We start from the raw sequence: 28,000 nt of genomic DNA on the forward strand, positions 1-28,000 counted from the left end.
GCTTGAACCCCCCCCCCCCCCCCCCCCCTAAAAAAGAGAGAGAGAGAGAGAGAGAGAGAGAGAGAGAGAGATGGGGGCCTTGAATCATGGAACTCGGCTTATGCATAATAAAGCAGTACTAATGATATCGGGATATCGGGATATCTGCATAGACGGAGAGAGAGAAAGAGAAAGAAAGAGGTGTTGGACCCCCCCTCCCCCCATGTATGCATGCATGCATGCATGCCCATGCACATCCATGGGGAAATAAAAAATTTAAATTTACTCGTACTTATGATTGACCAACTAACAGACAGACAGACTTGGAACGCAAAAAAAAAGAGATGAGAAATCAAACGTACTTAGACTGACTCATCTCGAATAATTACAGCCAGAATGCCAGATTGATACATGTCGATGGAAAAATAGGGCGGATATACTCTCGTCCATTAGCACCATCATCACCATCATCATGCCTCTCTACACTTCTATGTACATGAAAGAAAGTACCAAAAACACACCAAAATAAAAACCCCGGTAAAACCCCCCAACAAACCAGATAACACAAACTACAACCCATACCTTTGTATCAGCACTGCTGACTATTAGGGATTTTTTTTTCATTAATAATCTCGCTTGGCAATTTCACCAGGTATCAAAAAGGAAAAGAACAGAAAAAAAGGATATGCAAAAGCGGGTAGAGAAAGAGACGTTGAAGATTGTTGTTGTTGCAACATAAAAGGACGTTTTCCCGTTCTCGTTCTCGTTCTCGTCCTTGTGCTCTGTCTTGTCTTTTCGTATGGGCTCTTTCTACTCTTCTCTCTCTCTCTCTCTTTTTTTTTCTCTTTTTTCTCTTTTTTTCTTCACTAATATGTGTGAACATGTCAAAGGGCCGTCTACAGACCGCCAAGACCGTTCTTCTCGTCAATGTGCCTGTAACGCTCCTGTTCGGTGCGGTACTTGAGGACCATGGCGACACAGAGGACGAGAATGGTATCGATTCCGACGATACCAAAGGCGGCGGTGAAGATTTGGTCTAGGTAGCTGTTGGCAAAGGAAGAGAACTTGCCAATGCAACCACCCTTTTGGGCGGCAACGAGCGTGTTTGGGCATGTGCGGTCCTGGACAAAGGGAGGCGAAGTCGAGTTGAAATAGCCACAGCAGTCAAACTGTCTCTCGTCAGCTTCCCAAGATAGAGTTTCATGGCTGCAAGACTGAGACAGGCATTTGCGGCCTTTTGGCCAATTGGCTGTGTCGAGTGCAGTGCTATATTAAAAAAAGAACTTACCTTTTGCTGCAAGAGACTCTGAATAAGCGGTGTCTCGGCACCCCAAAGTACGTTGAGGTTGGAACGAGTGCCGAGTGTCTCGACCCAGATGGCGACACCGAGACCCAGTGTAAAGGTTGCACATACGACTACCAGCCAGCCCATAATACGAAGCCAGCCTCGGTTGTTGGGAAGGAAAAGGGCGGGTAGCGAAAGCAGAAATGTGACAAAGACGAAGATTGCATTGACGACACCAGCTGGATACACTGTTAGTTGATGTTCTCGCAAAAGACCCAGGTGGGCAAGACGGCGTGTCACGGATGGCCGCCACAGTAGTGCTGCAATATCGAATCCACGGCCAAGGTCTCGCATGGTGGGCTTGGAGACGTCGTACCTGTCAAAGGACACTGGCCGAGCAACAGGTTTTTGGTGACATTGTCCACTGTCGGCGTGGCTCGCATCGACTGCTCAGACATGAGGGCGAAGCCTAGCAACAGCCCTCCGCAACCGGCGAAGAGAAAGTCCATGGCCACAAAGGACAGCATCAGCTTGGTGGGCATCTTGGCGGTATTGGTGCGCTGTAGCACGACTGGGGCAGCAGGGAGGGGATTGGGACGGGACGAGAGAAGAAAAAAAATAACGATATTTCTATATAGGCAGAGAATGGAAATAGAGGGCAAGCCAAGTCGTCCGGCGTACTCGGGGGGGTCAAGAGCGTCGAGAAGGAGAGAAAGTAGCAAAAAATTGGACAGAGAAGGAAGATGGAAAGGAGAAGAGGCGCAAGAGCAGCTTGTCGCGCAGAAAATGCATGGCACGGGGCACACGGGGACGTTGAGCATTAAGAGGCTCTACGAGGGCGCGTCGCAGTTGGGAGGGTGACGATGCGTGTGTGGTTTCAGTAGTGTTGGAGCATGGCGGGCGGCCAATCAGAGGGCGCAGCGGGCATGATGATTCCATCTTTTGGCGGCTGCGACGTGGAGGCGCCACAGGTGCGTGGAGCATTGGGCCGGCACGGGGACAGCAGCGGCAGCAGCAGCGGCGGCAGCAGCAGCAGCAGCAGCAGCAGGGCTGCGACGAGAGCGAGAGGGTTTGCACGGCACTACAAGTAGTCGTGGTACTAGTAGTGTGTACGTACATGCGTGGTTAACCAGGGACAATGGAGCCGCGGCATAGCCTCGGTCACGAGCGTCGGCGGCGGCGTTCGGCGTTTAGGTGAGTGGGTGCGGGCTGCGGGCTGCGGGCGAGCGTGTGTGAGAGATGGTGAGGGCGTGTGGGTGGGCGTGGGCGGTAGTGGTGGTGGTGTTGAGTAGTCCTAGTTGCTAGTGGCAGGCAGCGGGCGGAAGCTGCAGGCGCCACCAACAGTGCAGAGGGCGAGGCAGGCCAGCTGGCGAAACGAGACCAGACGGGGAAGGAGCCTAAGGGTGGTGCTTGCCCGGCTAGCAAGCAATGCAGGCCGCGGCTTCCCAATCCTGGACCCACCACGGGGTCGAAACACAGACGGCCTCGGGACGTTGGCATGTCGCTGGTGTCGGCGCGGCGCAGTGGCAGGCTGGCAGGCTGGCAGATGGAGTGACAGTGGGATCGTGTCTGAGGATGGAGGCGTCCGAGGGCGCGAGGGAGGGAGGGAGTGAGTGTGTGGCTGCTGGGCGACAGGCAGACAGGCAGGCAGGCGGCGTGCACGGGGCGAGGCAGTCGCGCGTGGGTGGCCAGTGTGCCCTGGGCAGCACACACCACGCACCCCTTGGTAGGCGGTAGATTAATGGCGTGCGTGTAGACAGGCCAGTGTGGTCAATGGGCGTGAGTGTGTGTGCGAGCGTGGGTGAGCGTGTGTAGGTACATACGTACGTACTAATGGTATTGCTGCACGCACACGCAGGCGGCGGGCTTGGGGGAGGCGCGGGCAGGGTTGGCCTGGCTGGTAGGGGACAAGCAGCACGCAGATGGCGGATCCGAAGACAGGCAGCCGACATTCACCAGTCGACCGCCCGCCTGGCCGCTTGCAGCGTAGCGCGGGCGGCCGGCCAATGACGGGCATTGCAGGCCGCGGACCGTGCGCAGCTGGCGTCTAGCGCCGCCCTCGGCCTGAGACGGACGGCCGTGTTTTCATGTGGCAAGGCCGTTGCTGTTGCTCGCCAAAAGCGACCTGACAGCTCCAGCCCAGGCCAGCAGAAAAGGGCTACGCGCCTCAGCAAACCACTCTCGCGCAACACCCCCCGTCGCCCGCCGTGCCGTGTGTCGTGTCGTGTCGTGTCGTGTCGTGTCGTGTCGTGTCGTCGCGGCTTCAGGCATCGTCGTCGCGGTCCTGCTCGCCGCCGCCGTCGTCGCCGGCCTGGGGGCGCGCGTGCCCGTTTGTCGCGCTCGTGCTCGTGCTCGCACACGCCCGTCTCGAGAACCACAGCGAGGCCTCTTCCGATCTGCGATTCAGAGCAGTGACCAGGGTCGCGCTCAAGCGGCATCCGCCCCCAGTTGTCAGTGGGTAGTTGACGGCCTGCCCGCACCAAAGCAGCCAAAGCAGCCGTCCAGAGAAATACTTGACCACTCCCGCCGTTTCATTCCCAATCCCGTTCGTCCCTTTCCTTCTCAAGACAGCTCTCGGGCTATAACACACACCCAGCTGCACCACTCCGTCTGTCCCTGCGTGTCCCGCGCCTGCCATACCGGCGGCCAAGCTCCACAAGCTCCAGCCAGGGTAACTTGAACCACCTTTTCCCGCCCGTCTCTCCACCCCATTCCCAACGGCGCGCGCCCGCGAAAAGCAACTCGCCCGCCCGTTCTGCCACACACTGTCTGCCTCGGTGTGCGTGCGCGTCTGTCTGTGAGCGTGCAAACAGAGGAGAGGCGACGAAAAAAAAAGCAGGGAGCGAAGCCAAAAAAAGATAGTGAGGCAGGGCGCCAACGGAGAAGACGAGACGACGCGCAAAACAGGCAGGCAGGACAGCCCAGGCAGCCAACCAAGAAAGAGATAGGCATAACATAGCACAGAGTGGCCGCAACGAGGTACGTACATAGAGTTGAGCGCATCAGCATCAGCAGCAGCCGCCGCCCTCGTCTCGTCGCGTCGCTGTTTCTGGTGGCCGGCTTTCCCTTCGCATCGCTCCCTCGCTCGCCCGCTCCTTCCCTCCCTCACACTCGCACCTGCCCACACACACACGCCCGTCCCTTCCCTTCCCTGCCCTTCGCCGCGCTTCCCTGTCCTTCGCTGGCCCCTCCCCCCCACTGCACACCCCCCGGTCGCCCAGGTCACGCGTAGGCTGCAACCCTCGCGCGCGCACGCACACCATTCCACCCCCCCCCCAGCCACTCCCTGGCGCACGGCGCGCCGAGTAATTAGCGCTTTCCCGCCGGCAGCACTGTGCGGCCGAGCGTGGCCTCCCCGCGCACCTTTCCTTGCCATTCCTGCGGCGCCATCACATAGGGACCCAGCCCCGATCTTTTAACAGGCCGCGCTTCCTTTTCCTATTGAGGTCAACCTTTGAGTCTAACCCAACTCAACCTGTCTGCAGTTCGTTCTGTAACATTTTGCCAGCCCGCCCAAACCACGCAAGAACGCCTGCCAACTCCCCACACTCCGCCGCATCCAGTTTAGGGCCCTCGTCCGCCAAACACTGCGGGTAACCAATCTTCTGCCAACTCAACCACCATGGCCAGCGAAATCACCGAGCACGACCAGAACGCGTCGCCCAACGTCCACGACGACGGCAATGGCGCCCTCGGCATGGAGAACCGCGGCGTCAAGCGTGCGCGCGCCGCGGCCGACGACGACGACGATGACGACGACAAGCCCGGCCGCGAGCGAAGAAAGATTGAGATCAAGTTCATCCAGGACAAGTCGCGTCGCCACATTACCTTTTCCAAGCGCAAGGCCGGTATTATGAAGAAGGTGCGTTTTTCGCCTGTGAATTTTTCTTGCGCTCGCCTGCCCACCTGCCCACCTGCCCGCCTGCCCGCCTGCCCGCCCGCCAGCGAGGGAGCGAGGCAACGAGGGAGAACGCGCGCGCGCATATTCTGCAGTGCACGCCCCTCGCCCGCCCGCCTGCTTGCTTGCCTGCCTGCTGCATCTACCGCGCAGAAGCCGTTTGCTAACCCGTTTCCCCCCATGCTAGGCCTACGAATTGTCGGTTCTCACCGGCACCCAAGTCCTGCTGCTCGTCGTGTCCGAGACAGGGCTCGTCTACACCTTCACCACACCCAAGCTGCAACCACTCGTCACCAAGCCAGAGGGCAAGAACCTCATCCAGGTACGCTGCACACGCCACGCCCCTTTGCCCCCCGTTGTGCCGCGTCGCATTGCTAACACGCCCCAGGCCTGCTTGAACGCCCCCGAGCCGTCTAGCGGCGATGCAAACGGTGTCGACAACGACACGGTCGAGTCGCCCGAGGACAACCACGCCCAAGTGCCGCCAGGCCAGCCCCGCATGCCGCCCAACAACCAGGCCATGCCGCAAGCCTACATGACGCCAGAGGCGGCTCTGCACTACCAGAGCTATCTGCAACAGCAGCAGCAGTCAAACCAGTATCCAATGGCACAGCAAGGCATGCCCCGCCATCCCGGTGGTCACTACCCGCAGGACCAGAAGCTGGGCTAGACGTAATATACACAGAGGCTACCGAGCGGGTAGCTGGTCACTCCTCGAAAGGCGCATTGTAACTGGATATGGATACCCACATAATGGCAAAAGTAATCTCGGTGTCGCTCAACGAGCGCTTACGCCGGTGTATGAGATGCGGATTCGCATGTGCGATAGTGGTAGCGGCAGTGGCATGATATCATGTGGGCACGCAATGTTTGAAGAGGAATGCAGTTGCACATTTTCTGGACGACTGCACGTCTTACTTACGCGGATATTGGCGTGGTGTGGTGTTTGCTTTTTTTTCATCTTCTCATTTTCCTTGTGCTCTCGCCTCGACATCTCTAGCATTTTCGTGTCACATTTAGCAGGTACTGTTTAGACCAGATTTCTCTCCCCACCGATTGGCGTCGGTCGAATGCAGTACGATAATTGTCCATCGCTCTCCATCGCTCTCCGTCGCTCTTCATCTCTCTCGTTATCCAGAGTATCCAGGATGATGAGCCGCTACTTCCGCATCAGCCTAGTTCGGTCTGGGCGTTGATTCCTGTTTTGTCGCCCGAACCTGCCTTTCTGGGAGAAGTAACTTGCCGCCCAACACCAGCTGTGTGGAACGTTTGGTCGTGCTGCCCTTATTCAGGGTGCGTGCCCCCCATTGACCCTTCGATCACTACCCCTCGTTGCGATTCCAAGCCTGCGACATGCCCAGCCACTGCACGCATCCTGGAACTTTACCCTACACCTACACTGCCACTGCCACTGCTCCCCCTCAACTGCGGGGCGCCATGCCGTGTCCAAGTATGTATAAGATGATAATAAAAAAAAGCGGGTATGAAGCTACATTTTTTACCCCCCCCCCTACACACTACCCTTGCTGCACAACCACTTCCCCCCTCCCCTCGACCTCGACCTCCTATCCCAGGGCCCTGTCCGCCCGGTAAGACGTCTTTCGCATCGGCCCGCTCTCAGCCCACCCACCCACCCACCCACACGCACTCGCACACACAGGCACTACTTCCCCCCTCGCTTCTTCGTAGAAAAGGAACAAACACAAAAGAAATCATAGCAAGCCCCCTCGACAGCCAAACAATCGCGTCACACCCGTCCCTCCCTCTCCTCCGCTCCACATTTCACAATTTCCTATTTCCCCATTGCCGAGTCTTGTTGCCGCTGCCGCTCCTGCCGCTCGGCTTTGAAAAAAAAATCAAAAGGCTTGAAAAAAAAGAAAAAAATATGGAAAATAGTGTGCGAATTGGATGCTTGTGGTACGGGGGGAAGCGGATGTAACAGGGAGGGACTCGAGAAGAAGGGGAGGGGGGGATCGAGGCTTTGATAGTATACAACGGTCATGGTGGTAGTGGGGCGATTGTGGTTGAAGAGAGACATTTTTGCTTGGATTGCATGCGTTACATGTTTGTCGATGTGGGCTTGTGGTTTGTAGTACAATGATGGGTGTGCATGTGGGACGATGAGGTGAGGTTGTTGCTAGAGTGAGGGCGCGAGCAAGGGAGAGAAACAGAGAACGTATGGTTCTCTATTGTTGTCATCGTCGTCGTGTACTTTGACCAAGCCGTTTCTTGCTACTCGCGATGGGGAATTAAGTCACTGGTTAAGACGACAGTAATGGAGGAATGGCACTGCCGGGAGCAGGAATGAGCATGTGTTTGCTGGAGAGAATGTACATGTTCCAGTCTACTTTACGTGGGAAATGCACAGCTACATGACTTGCCTTGACTTCTGCTTGGTTCCGCCTGGAGACGCTTGAAAAAGAAGATGACAATGTCGTTGTTGTTGAGATTGAGCGTGAGAAGCAGAGTATACAGACGACACTGGATGTATACACATAAACTTTGGTGCATGGAATGTGCACTCGGAGCATGGATGCAAAGACCAGAAATACAAGTCATGGAGCTGGCCTGAATCATGGACATGCACCGTCGCACAAGGGTGTGGATGACGTTTTCTTTGTCGGGTTCGGTACATATATTGCGTGTGTTATGAGGGGTATTGAGTTTGGGTGGGGCGTACATGTGGGGGATAAGGGTATCCATCTGGATATGCCTAGCAGGTTACCCGCATCTCTGACGGTGGGGAAGGCGATCAGAGTATGGATGTACTTAGGCCGGGTTGCTGCTACTGCTAATTTGATATAGTGTCTTTCACTGATTCATGTGTTCTATTTTTTTCCCCTTTCTCTTTATTACACCGGCGCGGATAGTATATAGAACAAGTGTAACCAGCACGCTGGTAAATATAGACCGGGATATTCCTCATTGCTGGGATTTTCTTTCGCGTTACCTGGCTGGAATGGGGTCAGCGTGTGTTACAAACAGGGCGCCAATTGTTGTCTTCATATCGTGATACTTATCGCTAGGTACGGGTACTGCCTGGAAAGATCGGCCGGCGTCTGTTCTGGTTGCTCAAGGACCCGGAGTTGTCTGAATCACGTGCGTGCTGTCATGTCCGGGAAACCTCAACTCAAGTCCACCATTATTACTCCATTACTCTCTCCCTATGCTTTCTACCAACCGCATCCCAGACGACTCAGTTAAACTAGAACAGGGCATGGGGGCAGTTGCTGTGGGGATCAAAGAGGAAGGGTAATGGGCTTGGCATGTTGGGACGCGGACGTGGGGCGCTAGAGCCGCGTCGCGCGTTTGCAAATGGGAATCTTTGATGCATGGACGTCCGTCATGTACCTTTCTTCCTGCTCCCATCCGAACCCCCCCCCCCCAAAGCCACACACACACACCGTTGCCTTCACCTCTTTCACTGACCACGCCCTCTCTCACCGACGCTCCCTTGAACTCCCTGCAACGCCCCTTTGCGCAATTCCCGCCCTTCTCTCTCCTTTTGGGGGCCCGCTGCGGCAGGCACCCCGGGCATTGGTAGCGTGTGCGCCGGGTTTCGGGCACGATAGATAGCGCTTCTCTTTCTATTAGATAGAAACCGGCGCGCAGATAGATCGCCTTGCTCACTCGTGCAGAGACGCGGCGGCCGCTCAATGCTGGATTGAGGCTTTTGCCCGTGTGTGTCGCAGGGACTTGTCAGCTGGGCGTCATCCCAAGTGAGCGTCTTGGTGAGAGACCATGGCCGAAATCCTCGAGAAGATCAAGTAAGTGCAACGACGCGCCAAACCTCATTTCGCCGGCCTTCACCTCTCCCGATCCCATCTCTCCACCATGTTTCATATCCGCTCTTAGTCTACGCCATCAGCACTACCATGGCTGACTCGGTGTTTTACAGCGAGCTTCGAGAGCTGCCCGAAGACCAGCACCTCTTCTGCCCCCGCGTGGGCGATGACGGCTCCGTATACTATGCCGAAGATGTCGCCGCGTACCCCCCGGAAACCGATGCCGCCGAGCTGGAAGACCGGAGGATAAAGTTGCAGGCGGCCGAGGAACGCAAATGGGCAGCACTCAAGGCGACGGAGATCTTGGCATTCGACGGGGAGGAAGCAGCGCCGCACAAGGAATGGCTCATCAGCCGGCTCAATCAACTGATGCAGAGCTGTGATGTCTGTGTGAGGGTCTTTCATCAATCCAGGGTGGAATGGCGCACGCGTCTGCTCGACTCGTACGACGAGGAAAACATTGGCCCGTTTCTCGAGGTGGTGGACAACCAGTGTTTGGAACGCATCAACAAAGCACTCGACGAGGCGACCGAGATTCTGGGCAAAGCGGAACCAAAGACACGCTCGGTACGGCTGCTGCCAAACGAGTGCACCTATGGCTTCTTCGAGGCCCTGAGCTGCGACGCCCTGGTGCGGAATGAGGAGCTCCTCCAAAAACACTTTGACGCCCCGTTCGACATGGTTCAGACAAAGAAGCGATTGAAAGTGCAGACTTACCTTCCAGCCATGACGCGCTTCTTGTTCAGCAGGGTCGAGCGGCGTCAAAGATGGGCGACAGAGTCGTGGTCTACTTTTAAGCGGAACATGCTAAAGTCGGAGTGGGATTGGGCTGTGCGGGACTACGTCACAAGTGCCATGATGAAGATTCAAATGTACAACTTGGACCTATCCATGGTACCTCTCTTCTGGAGTGGTGCCCGGCTCATAGTCACAAAGATGGACAGGGACCTCATCACAGAATCGCTGCGAGGTCTTGATGGAGACTTTTACCGGCTGATGCTTGACCATCTTTCTCTCAAGTCCGAGGGCTTCTTGGACTTGATTGCGACCATGAAGCTGCTGCTTGAAAAGTCTCCGGTAGACTACTGGGACGGCATGAATGCCGTAACGCCATCCATTGCAACGGTGGTGGAGCAAGTGTTCAACAGTCCTGTTTTCAACCAGCTCCTCTTGGCAGCTGCGGAAGATAACGAGCAGAGCATGAACAACCTCCATGCCGCCTTTGGCTGGATACCGCCTTTCCTTGACTCTATCAAGCTGGCGAATCTTGGTCCAGCGGTGCGACCCTTTGCCCAGGCACTCCTTTCGCGGTTCCAGTCAGATCGATACCCTCAAACTTCTCGAAACTACTGCTACAAGGAAGCACTCAAAGTCCTAGACTACGCCTTTCGCAAAATGGGCGAAGGCAAGACAATTGACAAGTTTGTCGGTCAGCCCACGGTCAACAGCATGCTTGACGTACTATCGACCTTTATCCAATCGCTTGTCGTAAACTTGAAGCGTTTCAAGGACAACAGGAATCAAGAGGATATGCAGTTGACGCTTTCGGTGATTGAGCACGCTTTCAAGCTCGAGGCACAGTCTCTGATCATTGAGAGACAATTGATATCTGCTAAGCAGCCGTCACCCACCGAGACGCCGCCCTCGAGTCCCCTATGGAAGACGGTCTTGAAGGCCATAGGCCCCGACAGCTTGGAACTCGCAACACACATGCTCATTGCTGGAAGGGGCCTCATTGGGCTTGAGCAGCTGCAGATGAAGTCGGGCGTAGACAAGGTACCTCCGACAGTGCGTCATTTCAACGATCGCTTCAGATTGCTGTCTCAATCTATTACGGATGTGGTGGAAAAGATGTCGGAATTTGAGCCCAACCTGCTGCAAGCGCTGTTCGGGCAACAGCCTGCAGCGAGTGCAATCGTTTCTCTCATGTTCTCGTCTATTGATGATACCCGCAACTCCGCTATCGAGCTCCTGAAGGTCATCAGTGGAGAGGAAGAGCGCCGCGGGGCCCTCCAGCACATCCTGAAAGCTCATTACAGAAATGTGGTGCGAGGTATCTCGGATTCTGTCCGGCAGGTCAGACTGAAGAAAGCCTTTGCTCCCGCGCCCAGTATGATCAGGACATGCAACGACATCATTGACATCATTTGCAATACCCAGGACGGTATCCTGCGTGGCCGAGAATACGACTCGGACGACGCCGCAGCGACCATGTATTTGTGGGAGAATCTATGGGACTCGCTCACAATGATATTTGCCACGACCGAAGCCTGGAGCAACTTGGGCTTTTACGACAAGCATATGATGATGGATTTCTGCAGAGACACCATGCAGTTTGCCGATGTCTTGTTTGACCAATGCAGCATTTTTGCGACTGCCCTGAAGCCGGCTTCCAATGACGACGAGGAAAACACGTCAAAGACGCAGCTGCTTAAAGAGCTGTTGGCACGACCTGCGAACGCCATGGAGGGCCTGGCAAGATGGCTGCGCCTCCGTGACGAGTTCTTGTCTAGCAAATCTGTGACGCTCATTAGCAAGCTCCTTGTGCGCCTACGTCGCGTGTCCATTGAAATCGATGCAGACACACTTTCGTATATGGAGCGTGTCCTCTCAGGAGACGTGCGCGCAAAGCTCAGCGACACGCAACAGGCAGAACTGCAACAGGCACTGGAAGTGCATCTTGGCCGTCCTCTCGTCAAAGAAGAAGAGCCTGTTAAGCCCAAACAAGCCTCCATTAGCAAATGGATGGCTCCTGGTGCGGTGCCGTCACAAGCCGATGCAAAGGCGAAGTTGCTTGCTAGCATGACGGCCGGCTCTGCTAAATTCCAGGAGCGGCGAGAGCAGATGAAAGCGGAGACAAAAGCTGCACAGAAGGCAGCCGAGGATAAGAAGAATGCCACCCAGGCTGAGTTCAAACGTAAGCGGCAATTGGACAAGGAAAAACGCGAGAGGGAAAAGGCTGCTGCAATCGCCAAGGCCAAAGCGGCTAGGGGCATCACTGCTGAAGCTGGTTCTGGTCTTGAAGGCTTGGGCGTCCTGGGCAAGGAACAGGCTGCAAAGGGTGAAGGCTTGATGCATTCGTCCGACGAGTCATCAGAGGAAGAGGGAGATATCGATGAAGATCTCTTTGGTATCAAGAAGGAAAAGGTCGCGGCTGGACCCAGGACGAACATTGTCAATGAAGTCAAGGTTCAGATGCCAACCAAGAAGAAGCGGGCTCAGCGATCTGCCAAGGACATGCGTGCTCGTTTGGCACCTGACCTCAGCAGCCTACATCGCACTATTCTCGGCTGGAACTACTTTCACGAAGGCGACTTTCCTCCAAAGTCCAGACCGGAGCAGTATTCCAAGGTCCTTAACACCTTCCGCACGCCCAACGACTACCAGAATACTTTTGAGCCACTTCTGACTCTAGAAGCGTGGCAAGGTTTCGTCAAAGCCCGCGAGGAGAACCAAGCCAGGCCATATGAGATACGAATTACGTCACGGGCTGCGGTCGACATGTTCCAGGAGATTGGTAGTACCATGACACATGTCGAGAACCGGGAGGTGTCCATCTCGGAAGGAGACATTATCCTCTTTTCACAGTCAAAGACTCCTTCTGCCGAAGAGCCGACATGCTTGGCTAGGGTATTCCGTGTGAAGAGAAAGCAGCAGCACATTGAAGTATCATATCGCGTCGTACCAGGCAACCCGCTCAACTCGGCGCTGCAGCCAAACAACACACTACTGGGCACCAAGCTGCAGTCGATTACGCCTCTGGAGCGTGAGTATGGTGCGCTCAAGGGTCTTCAGTACTACGATCTCTGTGACGAGATTATCAAAGCGAAGCCCTCTCCCCTGCTCACTTACAAGGATACTCAGCTCCAGCCACTCATCTCCAACTACAACGTCAACACTGCACAGGCAAAGGCTATCAAGTCTGCTATCGACAATGATGCGTTCACTTTGATTCAAGGGTAGGTCACAACAAACATACATGATTTCGTGCAATGCTGACTCTCCGCAGTCCTCCAGGTTCTGGAAAGACCAAGACAATCACTGCCATTGTTGGTGCCATTCTTAGTGATAGCCTTCGCAATCGTGGTACTAGCATTTCCGTTCCTGGCCAGCAACGCTCAGAGGCTGCCTCGAAGAAGTTGCTGGTCTGTGCACCGAGTAACGCAGCCGTCGATGAGCTGGTGATGCGTTTCAAGGACGGCATCAAGACGCTCAATGGCGAGTCGCGCAATGTCAACATTGTGCGTCTAGGTCGAGGTGATGCCATCAAGGCCAGCGTGCAGGATGTGACGCTTGAGGAACTTGTCAACAAGCGACTGGGTGTCAATCCCTCGGACGGTAGCGACAAAGAGGCAACACAAAAGCTTTTCCAGGAGCACAAGAAGATATCCGATCAACTAAAACAAGCCTACCAGCAGCGAGACACTGGCGAGGTCAAGGGTGAAGCTGCTATTAAGTTGGACGACGACATCAATGCTTTGCGCAGGCAAAAGACTGCGCTAGGAACGAAGATTGACAATGTCAAGGACGACGAGAAGCTTGCTAGCCGTAACGCCGACCTCAATCGACGGAGGGCACAGGAGGCAGTCTTAAACGAGGCACACGTCATTTGCGCAACACTCAGTGGATCCGGTCACGAGATGTTCCAGGGCCTGAGCATCGAGTTCGAAACCGTCATCGTTGATGAAGCTGCACAGTGTGTTGAGATGAGCGCTCTCATTCCTCTCAAGTACGGATGCGCCAAGTGTATCCTGGTCGGAGATCCAAAACAGTTGCCGCCAACCGTATTTTCCAAAGAAGCGGCGCGCTTCCAATACGAGCAAAGTTTGTTTGTTCGTATGCAGAAGAATCATCCAGCCGACGTGCACTTGTTGGACACGCAATATCGTATGCACCCCGAAATCAGTCTGTTCCCCAGTCAGACTTTCTACGATGGCAGACTGTTGGACGGTGGCGATATGGCTGGCCTTCGCAAGCGGCCGTGGCATCAAAGCATGTTGCTCGGGCCGTATCGCTTCTTCGACGTCAAAGGTCAGCAGGCCGCTGCGCCCAAGGGTCATTCGCTCATCAACATTGCCGAAGTCAAAGTCGCAATGCAGTTGTACAAGCGACTCACCTCCGACTACCCTGATTACGACTTCAAGGGCAAAGTTGGTATCATTACGCCCTACAAGAGTCAGTTGCGCGAACTCAAGCAGAGTTTCATGCAGGTGTATGGCCAAACCATCATCGAAGACATTGACTTCAACACGACGGATGCTTTCCAGGGTCGTGAGAGCGAAGTCATCATCTTCTCCTGTGTGCGAGCGTCTCCGTCGGGTGGCATTGGTTTCCTTCAGGATATCCGTCGTATGAACGTCGGTCTTACGCGTGCCAAGTCGTCTCTCTGGGTTCTCGGTAATTCAGACTCGCTCATGCGAGGACAGTTCTGGAATAAGCTTATTGTCAACGCCAAAGAGAGGAACCGATTTACCGACAACGATGTGCCCCGTATGCTGAACCAGCATTCGAGCAAGTTCCCAGCACCAAAGGAGGGATACGTACAGGCTAACCGCCCCACGCCCGAGGTTAAGCAAGAAGTGAAGACTGAAGTCAAGTCTGAGCCTATGAGCAGGTCGGCAAGCAATCAATCGGGTACCTCGTCCGGCTCGGATGCGAGGGAGATCAAGCAAGAGATCAAGCAGGAAATCAAGAGCGAGCAGACGCTGGTGCAACATACGAAGCGCAAGCTTGATCAGGAGACCAATGGCATGGATGGATTGAAGCTCGAAAGCAGCGATGTCGAGATGGATGACTTTGCATCAGATGCTGCCTCGAACACCATAAACGGAGGCAGCGGCCGTTCAACGCCAGCAGCCCTTGCAGAAGAGTCGGCAGGCAGTGGCTCAAATGGCGTGGCCGCACCCCACCCAACCGATGTTATAGGCGGCATGTCGATGGCGAAACCTAAAATTCGAAGGCGTCCGCGGGAGCCAGCCAATCCGTTCATTAAAAACAAGAAGCCGCGAACCGGCTGATGAAACAAAAGACCAGATGGAGGATACAGCGTTGAGGGGTGATTTGATTTTTTTTTCTCTTACTGTGCATCAAACAGCGATTGGCAACCTCTATTGGCATTATCCGGCGTTGAAGTGGCATTACCATGTATTATCTAGCTATTTGATAGCATATTGCTTTTCCAAGGGGCCACATGGCTCCGCTGTCTAACCTGCGTGTGATCAGCCATGAAGCTTGAAATAGCGCCTGGTGGGGCTCAGCTTCTGGCTGGCGACGATCGACATGCGTACCTGATGCTGGCGTGTGAAACCTGGGTCATGACTGCTTTTTCTCTGCTCGGATGCTACGACGCACAAGATCTACCGGCGTTGAGTTTGTACGTCGTCCCAGGCTCGTATCGAGGGCTCCATGAAGAAGCAGAAGCAGGGGAGGATGGTGTTTCCCGTGTCCTGTGTCCCGTGTCCTGTGTCCAGCAGTCGTGCGCGCAGGCTTTCTTTTTTTTTCTTTCTCAGTTTCATTCATGGACAAGCAGGTTCCAAACCGCATTTCAATGGTTCGTTTGGCATGCTTTCGTTTGGCATCAACATGTTCCAGCGTCTCTCGCGTGGACGCGTGGTATGCACAAGACAGCCTCCTTGCTCGCTTCTGGAAGAAGTAACGTCGTACGCCGCTCTCGCTCTCCTAGTGCTACATGATGCCAATCGCCCGCGTACGACGGTACCACACAGCATGGACACACCCAATCGTTCGTTATCAGCTAGTAGCACATTGTCCACAGGATGGTTTGCTTGTTTCCCTTGCTTGCAAAGCAGGCTACGCGCTGCGAGGGCGACAAGAAGCCATGTAGCATGGCCGTCGAGAGAGACTTGTAAAGTAAAGTCCAATTCATAATTATTATTATCATGATTTTTTTGGTTCTGATTGCAAAAGAAAAAAAGAATGCGATCTTCATTGCGAGGTGCCTCTCTCCCCCCTCCCCCCCCCCTACTATAGCAACCAGTGCCTGTCAAAACGCCCCCGTTTCTTTTTTTGTCGCATCCAATTTCTTCACTCCAAACCTGTTTGTTTCATGGAGAAACAGAAGAAAAGAAAAGAAAAAAGACTTTGTGGATTATGTTATGAAGATTGCTGCGGACAGCAGCCTCGTTTCTCACATGGCGTGCGGCTGGGCCGGGGGGGGGGGGGTTTAAAAAGCCAACTGTAGTACGACCACGGCATCGCGTCGGGCTGGGCCCATGAACCAAAAAGCTCGAGACAAGACCGATCGTTACTTACTGTACTTACTTAGCCTCTTTCTATTTCCACGCGCCATGTATTGCACCGAATGATTATCTTCTCTCTTTGAACCGGAGCTCCGGGATCCAAGTGCAAAGAAGAGAAAAAAAAGCTTAGACGCGAATGAGCTGCCGGTCAGACTCGTTCTTTTTTCCCAGTCGATGAGGCCGATTTTGACGCCGCTGGCTGTCAGTTCGTCTCAACCCTGCTGCGGTTGCAGCCTGGTCTCTGCGCTCTCTCTCTCTCTCTCTCACACACACACACACTCTTTTTTTTTCTAGGAGATAAGTACAGCAACATTTGCGGCTGCTGAAAGTGACCTGGGCTCTTTTTTTTCTTTTTTTTTTCGTACCTGTTCCGCACAACCGCCTGCCCGCCAGGGGACAGTGCTCTTTTTTCAACACAGCCGCTCAGATACTGGCACGAGCAGAGAGTTCAGCAGATTCCCGCACATTTTTGTTTGATTGCAACGCCGGTTGCCGGGGACCCAATTTCAAACCCAAATAGCCATCCCACACCCACGGTAACAACAGGCCTGTAAATCGAAAGCTCCCCCCCAGCCTCCATGTTTGGTAATGCCTGGTGGAGTGCCCTCGAGTACGGAGGGGCGTTTGAGGACCCGCGCATTCAGTCAGGCGCAGCAGCAACAGCAGGCGAGTCGATCAAGCGCAGCAGATCAACGGTTTCGACGCAGGACGAGAATATAACCCGCCCATCTACCGCCGGCACCCAGCCGACTGGTCCCAGCATATACCCCCCGGCGCATGTCGAACATGAATTTGGGTTTCAAAAGAGAGCCAAAGGCACCTTTCTCAACCACACTCCGCGCGACTTTGAACTGAGAGGCTCGAAGCCAGTAATGGACGGACAACGGTCGCAGACGGCTGCCAGGGAAAACTACTCACGCCCCCGGATTTTCGGCCGCGCAAAGTCGGTGAATGGTAAAATGGGCTCCAGGGGACAGCAGTACTGCTGCGGCTTTTTGGCAGACGACGACAACAAGGCAGAGTACCACGTCTCTGTCTTCCCAGTGGCACCCGTGAGACCAAAGGTCAAGGATATTACGCCGCCGTCGTCGCCAGAAGGATGTGGGCCATCTTTTAAACTGCCGCAACGGTCGTCGTCTGTTCGTTTGATCAAGGCGCTCAAGTTCGAGTCGCGCTCCGGACATGCTCGCCGCGAAGCCAGTACCAAACGTGCGACGAGCTCATCTATCGACCAGGACCCAGATATAAGATTTCAGCGCCGACAAACACTGCTAAAGCTTACTGCTCCGAGCCCGACTATCGGCGCGCAAAATGCAGAGCTGGAGCCGCAGGTCTCGAAGCATAGACGCGAAGCCAGCCATGATGCGCTCAAGAGAGTGTTACCGCATATGGAGCATGCGCAAAAGGGGGAAATGGGCATCTTTGGACTGATCCAGGAGTACTTGCATGGCCCGGGGGACGAGCCAGGCCCAACATATGAGACGTCGTTTCATGCGTATTCGACCGATCCGGAGAAGGTTGTTCTGCCGCAGCCACCAGAGTCTCTGCCTTGTGGAGCAGCCGAAGAAGAACACATTCTGGCGTTTCCTGCCCACGGGTTGGAGATACCAGAGCCATCACCGGCGTTGCCCGAGCGAAGTCCAAAGCGCCTTGCCTACTCGGTTTTCCCACTGCACGTCAAATCTGCGTTGTCCATGGACAGTACAAACTCTCGGACAGCGCCAGCACAGTCTTTACCACTTCAAGCGAACAATGTCTCCGCGCCACAGGAGCGCCTCTCGAAACGAATAGACGTGGGTCAGGCTGGCCAGGTAGGGTCTCCTCAAGTAGGACGCCTGGCACCCCCGATTCTCAGCCACGACGCCCTCACAGCAAGCGCGGATTTGGGATTAAACGATCTCAGCTTTTACCTTAAGAATACTGGGCCCCCGCCGGAACCCAAGCCCGCCGTTCCATCGCGAAAGAAGAGTCTGAAGATGTTCATCAGGAAGGAAAAGAAGACGGACGCCGCACAGGCGGACTCGAAACAAGAGGGCTTGCCCAGAGTGCGAAGACAACCGTCGATTCCGGCTTGCACTCGCGAAATGAAAACGGCGGCCGGAGCCAGGCATTTGCGAATCGTCGTGCCGACCGATAGCCCGCGCCAAACGCAAGACGAGTTTGTTGCAGCACCGCAGCCGCAGCCGCAGCCGCAGCCGCAAGCCCAGCGCCACACCCAGCACTACGCTCCGGCCAACGACAAAGAAGTGGTTCATGCCTGTGGGGATCCTCGCGTGCAGAAGATAACCAGCGGGCATGAAGCACACGTACGCTCGATATCCGAGCCCATCAATACGCCACTGCATACCGCACCGAGACTCTCCTCGACGCAGCCCATCAAAGAGCACTACTCGCTACCGGTGCCCAGCAAGCCGCGCCCGCAGCAAGCCACGCCCACACTCAAACTCCGAGATTTAGAACGCGAACGCCAGAAACCGCTGCCGAGCGGCTATCTCACGACCCAAGGCACGCACTTTGAGTCGTTTACCGGCGCCATTGCCACGCCGGAGAGCTTGCAGGACCCCCCCTCCTCTTCAGCCGCCGGCGCTGCTGCTGCTGCTGCCATGGAAACAGATAGCGGGCATGACGAAGGCTTTGTAGACGAGGATTTGGCGCTCAAGATGGCGAAGCTGCAGAGGAAAATGGGGCTGTTGCAACGGCAGAATACGCAGCTGAGAGATGCGTTGGTGAGGATCGCAGGGTTGCAGCACAAGGAGAAGTTGGCGGCGTCGGCAAAGGAAATGGAAAGCGATGAGCGTGAGTAAGTAGGTGGGTTGGTAGTTGGTGTGTTTGTTGCATGTGGATGTGTACGTAAGTATGCTGCTAAAGATGATAATAGTAATAGTTACCACTAAAGTAACTTTCTCGATGAGGTTATTAATATGCTCAGCCCACGTCGTTGTGGAGGAATACCATCTAAATATAGCCCCTCGGTTTTTTTCTGGTTCCTGAATGGCAAAACGGGGTCTGAGCTCCCTTCAGCCTCAACGACCTTCTCACCGCCGTCTTATCGATAAGCAACCACGCAAACGCCCGTCATTCACCCTTTTCCCTCTTCCCGCTTCCGCTTCCGCTTCCGCTTTCCCACCCCTCTCATCCCCGTGGAGCTATCTTGTCCTTGCACCAATTTGCTGCTAGATATTTCGTGAGGCTGAGAAAACCCGTCTCGCTTTTCAATTGCAATTGTGACCTGGGGAAATCGAGGCACAGAAACACACAACACACCGGACCAACCACCCCACTAGCAACAATGGCAACAGCAGCAGCAGCAGGAGAAGGCCCGCTCTTCAGCACCGACTTCATATCCCCCGAGGTGCTCAGGCAACTACCCGAAGGCTACAACTGCCGGCCGCTCGAGCGAAAGGACTACCACAATGGCTTTCTGGACGTACTCCGTGTGCTGACGACTGTTGGCGACATTACTGAAGAGGTAAGTTGAATGCCCCGGCTATGCGTCCACCTTTCTTGCCTCTCCAGCACGAAAACACATGTACGCATTCATTCAAGAACCACAGCATGCTAACCAGCTCCCCCAGCAATGGAACAAGCGCTACGACTGGATGTCCGCGCGCAACGACGAATACTTCCTCATCTGCATCACCGACTCTTCGGGCGCCATTGTCGGCACTGGCGGCCTCCTCGTCGAGCGCAAATTCATCCACCAGCTCGGTTTCGTCGGCCACATCGAGGACATTGCCGTCGCAAAGGACCAGCAGGGCAAGAAGCTTGGTCTGCGCATCATCCAGGCGCTCGACTACGTCGCCGAGAAAGTCGGCTGCTACAAGACAATTCTCGATTGCTCAGAGGCAAACGAGGGCTTCTATGTCAAGTGTGGGTTTAAGAGGGCTGGCCTCGAAATGGCACATTATTATGGTAGGTAAAGGGATGTTGCATGGGGACATTTTTTGGCTGATGGGCATTTGTAACGATTTCTTTTCAGCGTCTAATGCGCGGAAATGGGGATTAGATGCTTGGGTGTTTATATATATAGAGCGAGCAAAGGCAGATGCGATAGAGTATGCTGATTGGAATGTTTCACGACTTGTTTTTTTTGTGTCGGATTGCGAATGATGGAATTGAGAGGATGCTGCGTTTTTCGAATTTGCATGCTGTTTCTCAGAGTCCCGGAAAGACCAGTTTGTGGAAAAGCGGCATATCTTGTTCTGATGTTAGTTCTGCTCTGCACGCTCGGGCTGTACATAGGGATGATAACCATACGTAGCGGAGGGGCTAAAGTTCAATTTGTTCGCTTCGCCTCTTCATCACTAACACCAACATCTCGACTTGCTATCCCGGGCATTTAGGCCTTGGAATAATTGCTACTCGACAAGACTCCGGGTACCCTACTCTGCACAGCTTCCTCGAAGATCAGATGAGTCACATCTTCGAAGACAAGCATCATTCCAGATGAAGAAATCGCACCATGGCACAAGAAAACGCCAAAGTCCCTGATCACGAAAACACAACAACGCACAAGCAAGAGGAAGTAGAAATAAACCCAAAAGAGCAAGGAACAGCAGAGTCAGAACCAACAACACCAGGCGACAAATTCACACCCTACGACATCCACACCTCCCCCAGAATCCCGTCTGGACTCCCCCCAGACCTCTGGACCCTCATCCAATGCGCGCCCGCAAACTTTGCTCCCACCCACTTCCTCTCCGTCACCCGCAATCTGCTCGAGAACCCTAATCTCACTGCGTCGCATCTCGCGCGTGCGGAGCTCTCCTACACCAGCTTCACGGACGCTACGTTCAACCCATGCGCCAAGACGCCCGAGGACCTCGCGAGCATCACCAAGCATCTGCGGCCAGAATGTCGGCCGCGGCTGCTGCGTGATGGTGGAATTGAGGGGTTCACGCTCGAGTATACGGTTGTGCGGAAACTGGTGCCGCGGAATCCGAAGCTGGATGATGCGTTGATGCAGACGTGTCATTTGTTGGTGTCTAATGAGGATATCAAACTTACAAATGGCGACAAAGAAGAAGAAGAAGAAGAAGAGGTGGTTGTGAAAGCGGAACGCTACATGGTCGTTTACATGCCGCATGTTGATCCCAACAATGGACATGCCCACATCCCGTTTTACCACCCCAAAGTCCGCGCCCTGGCAATCTTGTACACGTATTTCCCAGCAGGGACCGGAATAGCAGCAAAAAACGTGGCTTCAGCAGGCGTGCTCTCAGTCTACTACGACCTGTTTCCGCAGCAGCCGCTCGACAACCGGTTACAGCGGACGGCGCTCAAACTCGCAGAAGTCATACACAAGCACGCGCGAGGGCGACAAGCCGGATACAAGAAACGCGTGCACCACGACCAGATTATCGGGCAAAAGCGGTTCCAGGATACATATGCGGAGCTGAAGGGGAAATATGCCAAAGCGCTGATTGAAGCGTGGGTCGAGCAGACGCCGCCTGAGAAACACGTCTTTGAGGATCTGGGCATAGCGGCGTTTCTCGAGGAGCTGTGGATAGATATGTATGGCGGTGCGGTAACCGCTACACGCGAAGACAACGGAGAAGAAATGACGGAGGCATACGCCCACAGCAAGAAAGCAGCAGCAGCACATGAGAATTTCCCCGGTTTCGTAGACATAGGCTGTGGCAACGGCCTGCTCGTCTCGATACTCAACGCGCGAGGCTGGCCGGGCTGGGGCTTCGACGCGCGCCACCGGAAATCCTGGGATACGTTTCCGGATGCGCATGCGCAGAAGCTGAGGGAAATGCTGCTTGTGCCTGCTATCATCCAGCCCTGCTCTCTCACGACTGCAGCAGCTACAGCAAGCACGGAAATATCACACACAACAACACCCCATCACAACGGCATTTTCCCGCCCAAAACATTCATCATAAGTAACCATGCGGATGAACTCACGCCCTGGACACCGCTGCTCGCATACCTCAATGCATCCCCTTTTATCGCGATACCGTGCTGCAGCCATGATCTGGGCGGCACGCGGTTCCGCGCCCCAGTGCATGCGAGACATGTGATTCCGGATCCGGCGACCGAGACGGCTAGGAAGAAGAATAAACAGCCGTCGGCGTATGCGAGCTTGTGCTCGTGGATCTGCCATTTGGCCGAGGAGACGGGGTATAAGGTCGAGAAGGAGCATTTGAGGATCCCGAGTACGCGGAATGTGGCTGTTGTGGGGAGGACGAGGGTTGGGCAGGGTGTGCGTGGGCAGGACGAGAAGGGCGAGTTGGAGCAGAGATTGAGCTTCTTGACGAAACTGGTCGAAAAGGAGATGGGTGGCTTGAGTGTTGAGCAGGTTGGGGCCATGTGGATGAAGAGCGGCGATGGGTTGCTGAAGCCTGGGAAAGGTGGACATTGACGGATACTACAGTTACGCACGAATACCAGACACGCTTCACACCAAATCCTCCCCATTCTTGCATGCAGAACAAATTGCAACCATGAATAGACACGCTAAAAGTCACCGAAGCGTATGGGGTATCATTGAGAACACGGTCATCTAAGACTGCGACATCGCAACTCAGACAAGCGATCCATTCGTAGTATCATCCGGTCATTTCGCCGTATCCGAACCCATTTTGTTATGCAGTAAAGCCCGACATGAAGATGAAACGATATCTAGCCCTACTCCGAAAAAGCCTCTCAACTGCCTTAAGAAGCAGGAGCGACACCACGGCCACGTCCAAAGCCACCACGGAACTCGGGCTTGAAGTCGCTGGGAGCACCACCCTCGCCCTTCTCGGCCTGATCACGGCGGCGGTACTCGCCACGGTCACCGCCACGTCCACCACGGCCCCCGCCACGGCGCTCACGGTCGTCACCGCCGAGCATGCCTCGGGGAGGAGCAGAGCGCTGCTGCTTGATGTGGGTCTGGGGAACAATCTCGGCGGGGAGGTGGAGCCATTCGCGGAGGTAGTCAAGACCCTCGGGGGTGAGGGTGTAGTAGTAGTACTGCCATGAGAAGCGGGTCTTGAGGTAACCGCGCGAGGTCAAAGACTGGCCTGGTGCTTGTTAGAGGAATGCGGCATTGCGGTGTGGCCGATGGTACTGACAAGCTTTCTGTCTGGAGTTAGCATTGGCATTTCAGCATAAGAGGGGCATACGAACGATGACATAGAGGTTCTTGGTGTCAATCTCTCCGTGCTTGGGGAGGTTGAAGTCCTTCTTTGCGACCAAAACGCCCTCTGTGGTGACCGTGTGTCAGCCTATCCTTGTGTGTGCAGCAAAGCCGCAAAAATGTATAGTTGTGCCATAGCCATGGCTCGAGTGCGTGGGAATACTAACCTCGGAAGAGGTACCTGTACACACCAATGTTAGCCAGCTTGCTCAATTGAATGCACGGAAGGGCCAGGTGAGGCTCAGGATCAAGTCGGAATATTTCGTGCGAAACTCAGAGCTCGACTGCGCCGCTTCTCACGACGGTTGCAAAGGTAGACTAACTCGTGGATCGCCTTGCGGTCGGCCTTGGGAATGAGCATCTTGACGGTTTGCGAAAAGACTGCGGGATGCTTGAACTGGTTGGGAAGGTCGATGGGGAGAAGTTCGCAGAGTAGACGTCGGCCATTTCGATAGACGGGTGCGCGACTAGTCTAAGCGAACGCTATGACCACATGCTGCCAAGCCCTGGGCTGGGCTAAGTGCTCGCGCCTGGCCGCCCGTCTGCTTCACACCAACACAACCTTCACCACCCGTACAACTACACGCGCACACATCAGTACGCCGGTATCTGACTTGGATCTGCACTGTGCATCACAAAAAATCCACTATCCGACTATACTGCGACTCAAACTGCCATATGCGACGAACAGCAGCCATGACCGTTGCCACTCAGTCCCCAGTGACGGTCATCGTCAACAGCATCCGTGGACAGAACATCGCTTTTGCTGCGGAGAAGGATGCGCCTCTTAGCTCCATCTACGAAACACTCTACGAACGCGCTCCCTGGATACACAACTCGTCTTACATCCTCACCACAAACGCGCGCCGCTCAGTCTGCCATGGCGAGGCCCCCGTCTCGTCACTCCTTTCTTCGCCAGCAGACACGTTCCTCCCGCTGCGTCTGACTGTGCCTTTGTGTGGTGGAAAGGGTGGTTTCGGATCCATTTTGCGCGCCCAAGGTGGTCGCATGTCCTCGCGCAAGAAGAGGCAGGGTGATGTCAACGGATCCTCTCGCAACCTGGACGGACGTCGCCTACGCACAGTGACCGAGGCCAAAGCACTTGCCGAGTACCTGGCCATCAAGCCTGAGATGGAGAAGAGGGAAAAAGAAGAACGTCGAAAGAAGCTGGAAGACATTGTGGCCAGTACCGAGCGGAAACAGGAAGAACTGCAACATAGCAGAGGCACAGCGCGTCTAGATGGGCAGTGGGTAGAAGACAAGGAAGAGGCCGAGAACAAGACCCGCGAGGCTATTGAGAAGATGTTCATGGCACAAAGGGAGAGCTCAGAAGAGGAAGATGAGAGGGACGCTCAACCGACAGCATCTGTATCAAAACCTGTTCAGCAGCGAACTATGTTTGGTTGGGACGACGAGGACGACGAGTTCATGAGCGATAGTGAAGAGGAAGACGATGTCTCCGAGGAGGATGCGAAGCCTGTAGTCGAGGGAAAAGGAAAAGGCCGATCTGTCTGAGCTCTTTTACACATTTGCATTGACGGGATTCCATGATGCAACATGATTTTTGGCTGCATGATACGGCGTTTGGATTAGTTGATAGATACCCAATACTACATTCTCACATGATAATCATCCATGTTTAGTCTTGCTTCATTGTGCACATGCGTTGAAAATGCTAACATGCACATCTGAATGAGGACTGCCTTTATCTTTCTGCTGTTGTAGCCAAAATATGAACTGAGGCTCCACGGCTATTCCACCTAAATGCCCGGCATTGGCCGACGGACAAGCTGCATATCAGAACGCGTGATGATATCGCGCTACTGTTATCGGCTCTCCGACCCACGTCTTCCCCACAACATGGCGCGCCTATCATGCGATACGGTGCTTTTCCATACCGGCCTTCATGCCGCGTATTGCAATGCCTTTCTTTCCTCTTTCCCCTCATCTACATTGACTTCACAATGGCTCCATTGACTAGCAGAATTCCAGCTGCTCTTCGCAGCGCATGCAGACATTACCCCGCTTCGAGGACGGGACCGAGTATTAGAGCGAGAGTGGGGTACCAACATGTCAGGGGTTTTGCCAATTCGCCGCGATGGCAGGTCAGGACCAAAGAGATGAGTGACGATATGCTGCGAGATCTCAAGGTCAACCAGGCAAGGCTGATGGACGACATACATCATACCTGCCAATGGGGCATAGGCGAACGGTGGGGAGAGTAGGTGACCAGAACCACTAGGAGTTCGCAGCCGACTAATGGTTGCAGAAAGCCGACAGAAACAGGAATGGCCCGGCTTGCACTCTCTGATGCTGACAAGGCTGCACGTGACTGGTTCATCCAGACTACAAAAGAGCTGGGCTGCGAAGTCACCGTGGATGAGATGGGAAACACATTCGCCGTTAGACCGGGACTGAGAAATGATAAGCCACCGACGTTTGTTGGGAGCCATCTCGATACCCAGCCCACTGGCGGTCGATATGACGGTATTCTCGGTGTCACTGCAGGCGTCGAGATGTTGAGGGTCTTGGCTGAAAATTGGACCGAGACAGAGTATCCTGTCGGTGTTGTGAACTGGACGAATGAAGAAGGCGCCCGGTTTCCCATGTCCATGGTGTCCAGCGGTGTGTGGGCAGAATCTATACCATTAGAGACTGCGCACAACCTGCGTGAAATCCACCCAGGAAAGGCGACCATGAAATCTGAACTTGAGCGGATCGGCTACCTGGGAAGTACACCGGCGAGCTACAAGGCGACACCAATGGCAGCGCATTTCGAGCTACACATCGAACAAGGCCCGTTACTGGAAATGGCGAACAAGAAAGTCGGCGTCGTCACGTCGGTCCAGGCATACAAGTGGTTCACGATCAAAGTCAAGGGTCGAGACACGCACACCGGAACCACTGATCTCAAGTCGCGAGCGGACGCTCTGCTGACATCAAGCAAGATGATACTACACTCTCATCGCCTCGCCACTGCAAATTCCGCACTAGCATCGACAGGCATATTGAACTTGAAGCCTGGCTCCACAAACACAGTTCCAGGAGAAGTTACTTTTAGTCTGGATATCCGCGCACAAAAAGACGAAACGGTTCAGAAGCTCAAGGAGATGATCCTTCGCGACTTCCCCAAGATCGCTGCAGGCGAAGACGTAGAAGGCTCCAACTACGGTTGCACAGCAGGCCTGCCCCTTACCGTGGAGATTGTAGAGGACTTTGACAGCCCGGCAACAAAATTCCATGTGGATTGTGTTACTGCTGTCAGCCAATCTGCACGCAGCATTGTTGGCCCTAACCTCGCCATGGAAATGACATCTGGTGCTGGCCATGATAGCGTATATACGAGCAAACGCTGCCCTACGAGCATGATTTTCGTGCCATGTCGAGAAGGTGTTAGTCATAACCCACGCGAATTCTGCAAAGAAGAGGATTGCGCTCTGGGCACGCAGGTTCTGTTACAAAGTGTCATTAGATTCGACCGAATGAGAGATGAGAGGAGGGTATCTTGGAAGCAAGAGCCATACACTTTGTAACGATCAAATGTGGGCTACAAGGTAGGGTTTGCCAGGTATGGGAACTAGATTGTACTATAGGCTTAGATTGGTCATCTCTATTCTGGTAATCGCCATATATTTATTTGTAATCACCTCTCACGAGCCTACTCCAAAGTGCTAAGAAAATAGGGAGCCGCCGGCCTTGCCAAGGGACGCTTCTTTGCTTCACAATCAAAGATTTGCCGTGATAAGGTAGTCTAGACTGATGTGTCAACCGCGGGATATCCGCCCGCGCCCTCTTTATCTCGAACAAATACCAATCAGTAACCTGCCGCTCCTCCGTTTGGACAGTTGCATACACTAATACGCCAACTAGGTCCTTCTGCAATCTATGAAGAGTCCCTGACAGCCTGAGGGGTATCCTGGGTCTCTCCTTATATAACCGCCAGTACTCCTTTGCCTGCGCTGGCATGACAGGGGCGTCTACTAGACGCCTCGAACCAAGCCAGGCCTATGATATCATACGCGATCGTTGCCGTGTCGCTAACATCTCTTCCATAGCGAGGCGCAGCGGGACCAATGTGCCATTGTGGGAGAGTGTCACGCATACAAGTAGGTTTATTGGTGGCGCTAGACTGGACCAATATCGTACAACCAGGCGGTCGCATGCGGCAAGGCTGAAGCGTACCTGTTCAGCTCGTAGACAGGGGTAGCCGAAGGCAGACAACCCCCCAGTGAAGATTCCAGGCACCTTGCCTCACAAACGTCTACAATACATGATGGTCATGTATCACATCACCTCATCAATCAACGCCATGTCACCACAGTTTAGTATCTTTGTGTTAGTGTTGGCAGTACTGGCTACTGCGACAAACATCCCACAGCCGGCAGCGGAGACACCCAAATCACCCACAGGACCACCAACCAGTGTCATTACGCCTGCTCCATCATATGTTGATCTGCAGAAAAGAATCATCGCGACTTGTGGTTTTGTTCGGGGCGACTCGGGTAACTAGCCCCACCACAAAGTGCGCGCGACCACAAAGTGCGCGCGCGGCCTCACCAAAACTACCTTAAAAACGAGGCTATAGAGCCACACCAAATAGATATTATACACGATATATTTTGGTGGTGAGATCAATAGGCTTTAATATATATATACAGCTATAGAAAT

General features: G+C 54.4%; 9 protein-coding genes across 9 annotated transcripts; 7 read left to right on the forward strand and 2 right to left on the reverse strand.

Annotated features, from left to right (window-relative positions):
* Positions 1-875: 875 nt before the first annotated feature.
* SETTUDRAFT_25026 (uncharacterized protein) lies at positions 876-1,806 on the reverse strand (the record flags this gene model as incomplete). Its single annotated transcript, XM_008023036.1, has 3 exons — positions 876-1,148; positions 1,268-1,503; positions 1,641-1,806. The coding sequence occupies 3 exons, from the start codon at positions 1,804-1,806 to the stop codon at positions 876-878; spliced, it is 675 nt and encodes a 224-aa protein (XP_008021227.1).
* Positions 1,807-4,886: 3,080 nt separating this feature from the next.
* SETTUDRAFT_101383 (uncharacterized protein) lies at positions 4,887-5,832 on the forward strand (the record flags this gene model as incomplete). The annotated part of the gene is made up of 3 exons (XM_008023432.1): positions 4,887-5,126; positions 5,350-5,484; positions 5,551-5,832. The coding sequence occupies 3 exons, from the start codon at positions 4,887-4,889 to the stop codon at positions 5,830-5,832; spliced, it is 657 nt and encodes a 218-aa protein (XP_008021623.1).
* A 3,071-nt stretch (positions 5,833-8,903) lies between these two features.
* On the forward strand, positions 8,904-15,076 carry SETTUDRAFT_175003 (uncharacterized protein; the record flags this gene model as incomplete). The annotated part of the gene is made up of 3 exons (XM_008023433.1): positions 8,904-8,929; positions 9,061-12,906; positions 12,957-15,076. The coding sequence occupies 3 exons, from the start codon at positions 8,904-8,906 to the stop codon at positions 14,962-14,964; spliced, it is 5,880 nt and encodes a 1,959-aa protein (XP_008021624.1). The 3' UTR covers positions 14,965-15,076.
* A 1,665-nt stretch (positions 15,077-16,741) lies between these two features.
* Positions 16,742-19,010, forward strand: SETTUDRAFT_175005 (uncharacterized protein; the record flags this gene model as incomplete). The annotated part of the gene is made up of 1 exon (XM_008023434.1): positions 16,742-19,010. The coding sequence occupies exon 1, from the start codon at positions 16,785-16,787 to the stop codon at positions 19,008-19,010; it is 2,226 nt and encodes a 741-aa protein (XP_008021625.1). The 5' UTR covers positions 16,742-16,784.
* Positions 19,011-19,408: 398 nt separating this feature from the next.
* SETTUDRAFT_166810 (uncharacterized protein) lies at positions 19,409-20,443 on the forward strand. Its single transcript, XM_008023435.1, has 2 exons — positions 19,409-19,675; positions 19,782-20,443. The coding sequence occupies exons 1-2, from the start codon at positions 19,496-19,498 to the stop codon at positions 20,124-20,126; spliced, it is 525 nt and encodes a 174-aa protein (XP_008021626.1). The 5' UTR covers positions 19,409-19,495; the 3' UTR covers positions 20,127-20,443.
* Positions 20,444-20,668: 225 nt separating this feature from the next.
* On the forward strand, positions 20,669-22,573 carry SETTUDRAFT_158421 (uncharacterized protein; the record flags this gene model as incomplete). Its single annotated transcript, XM_008023436.1, has 2 exons — positions 20,669-20,731; positions 20,753-22,573. 2 exons carry the CDS (start codon positions 20,669-20,671, stop codon positions 22,571-22,573), a joined length of 1,884 nt encoding a protein of 627 aa, XP_008021627.1.
* On the reverse strand, positions 22,542-23,747 carry SETTUDRAFT_166814 (uncharacterized protein). Its single transcript, XM_008023437.1, has 5 exons — positions 23,656-23,747; positions 23,500-23,513; positions 23,323-23,399; positions 23,268-23,274; positions 22,542-23,216 (listed from the first exon to the last, which is right to left on the reverse strand). Exons 1-5 carry the CDS (start codon positions 23,691-23,693, stop codon positions 22,867-22,869), a joined length of 486 nt encoding a protein of 161 aa, XP_008021628.1. The 5' UTR covers positions 23,694-23,747; the 3' UTR covers positions 22,542-22,866.
* A 170-nt stretch (positions 23,748-23,917) lies between these two features.
* Positions 23,918-24,952, forward strand: SETTUDRAFT_166815 (uncharacterized protein). The gene has a single exon (XM_008023438.1). It carries the CDS (start codon positions 24,029-24,031, stop codon positions 24,845-24,847), a length of 819 nt encoding a protein of 272 aa, XP_008021629.1. The 5' UTR covers positions 23,918-24,028; the 3' UTR covers positions 24,848-24,952.
* Positions 24,953-25,290: 338 nt separating this feature from the next.
* Positions 25,291-26,979, forward strand: SETTUDRAFT_125301 (uncharacterized protein). Its single transcript, XM_008023439.1, has 2 exons — positions 25,291-25,553; positions 25,602-26,979. Exons 1-2 carry the CDS (start codon positions 25,297-25,299, stop codon positions 26,863-26,865), a joined length of 1,521 nt encoding a protein of 506 aa, XP_008021630.1. The 5' UTR covers positions 25,291-25,296; the 3' UTR covers positions 26,866-26,979.
* The last annotated feature ends 1,021 nt before the right edge of the window (positions 26,980-28,000 follow it).

This window comes from Exserohilum turcica, assembly GCF_000359705.1.
Source record: "Exserohilum turcica Et28A unplaced genomic scaffold SETTUscaffold_10, whole genome shotgun sequence".
In the NCBI taxonomy this organism is placed as follows: domain Eukaryota; kingdom Fungi; phylum Ascomycota; class Dothideomycetes; order Pleosporales; family Pleosporaceae; genus Exserohilum; species Exserohilum turcicum.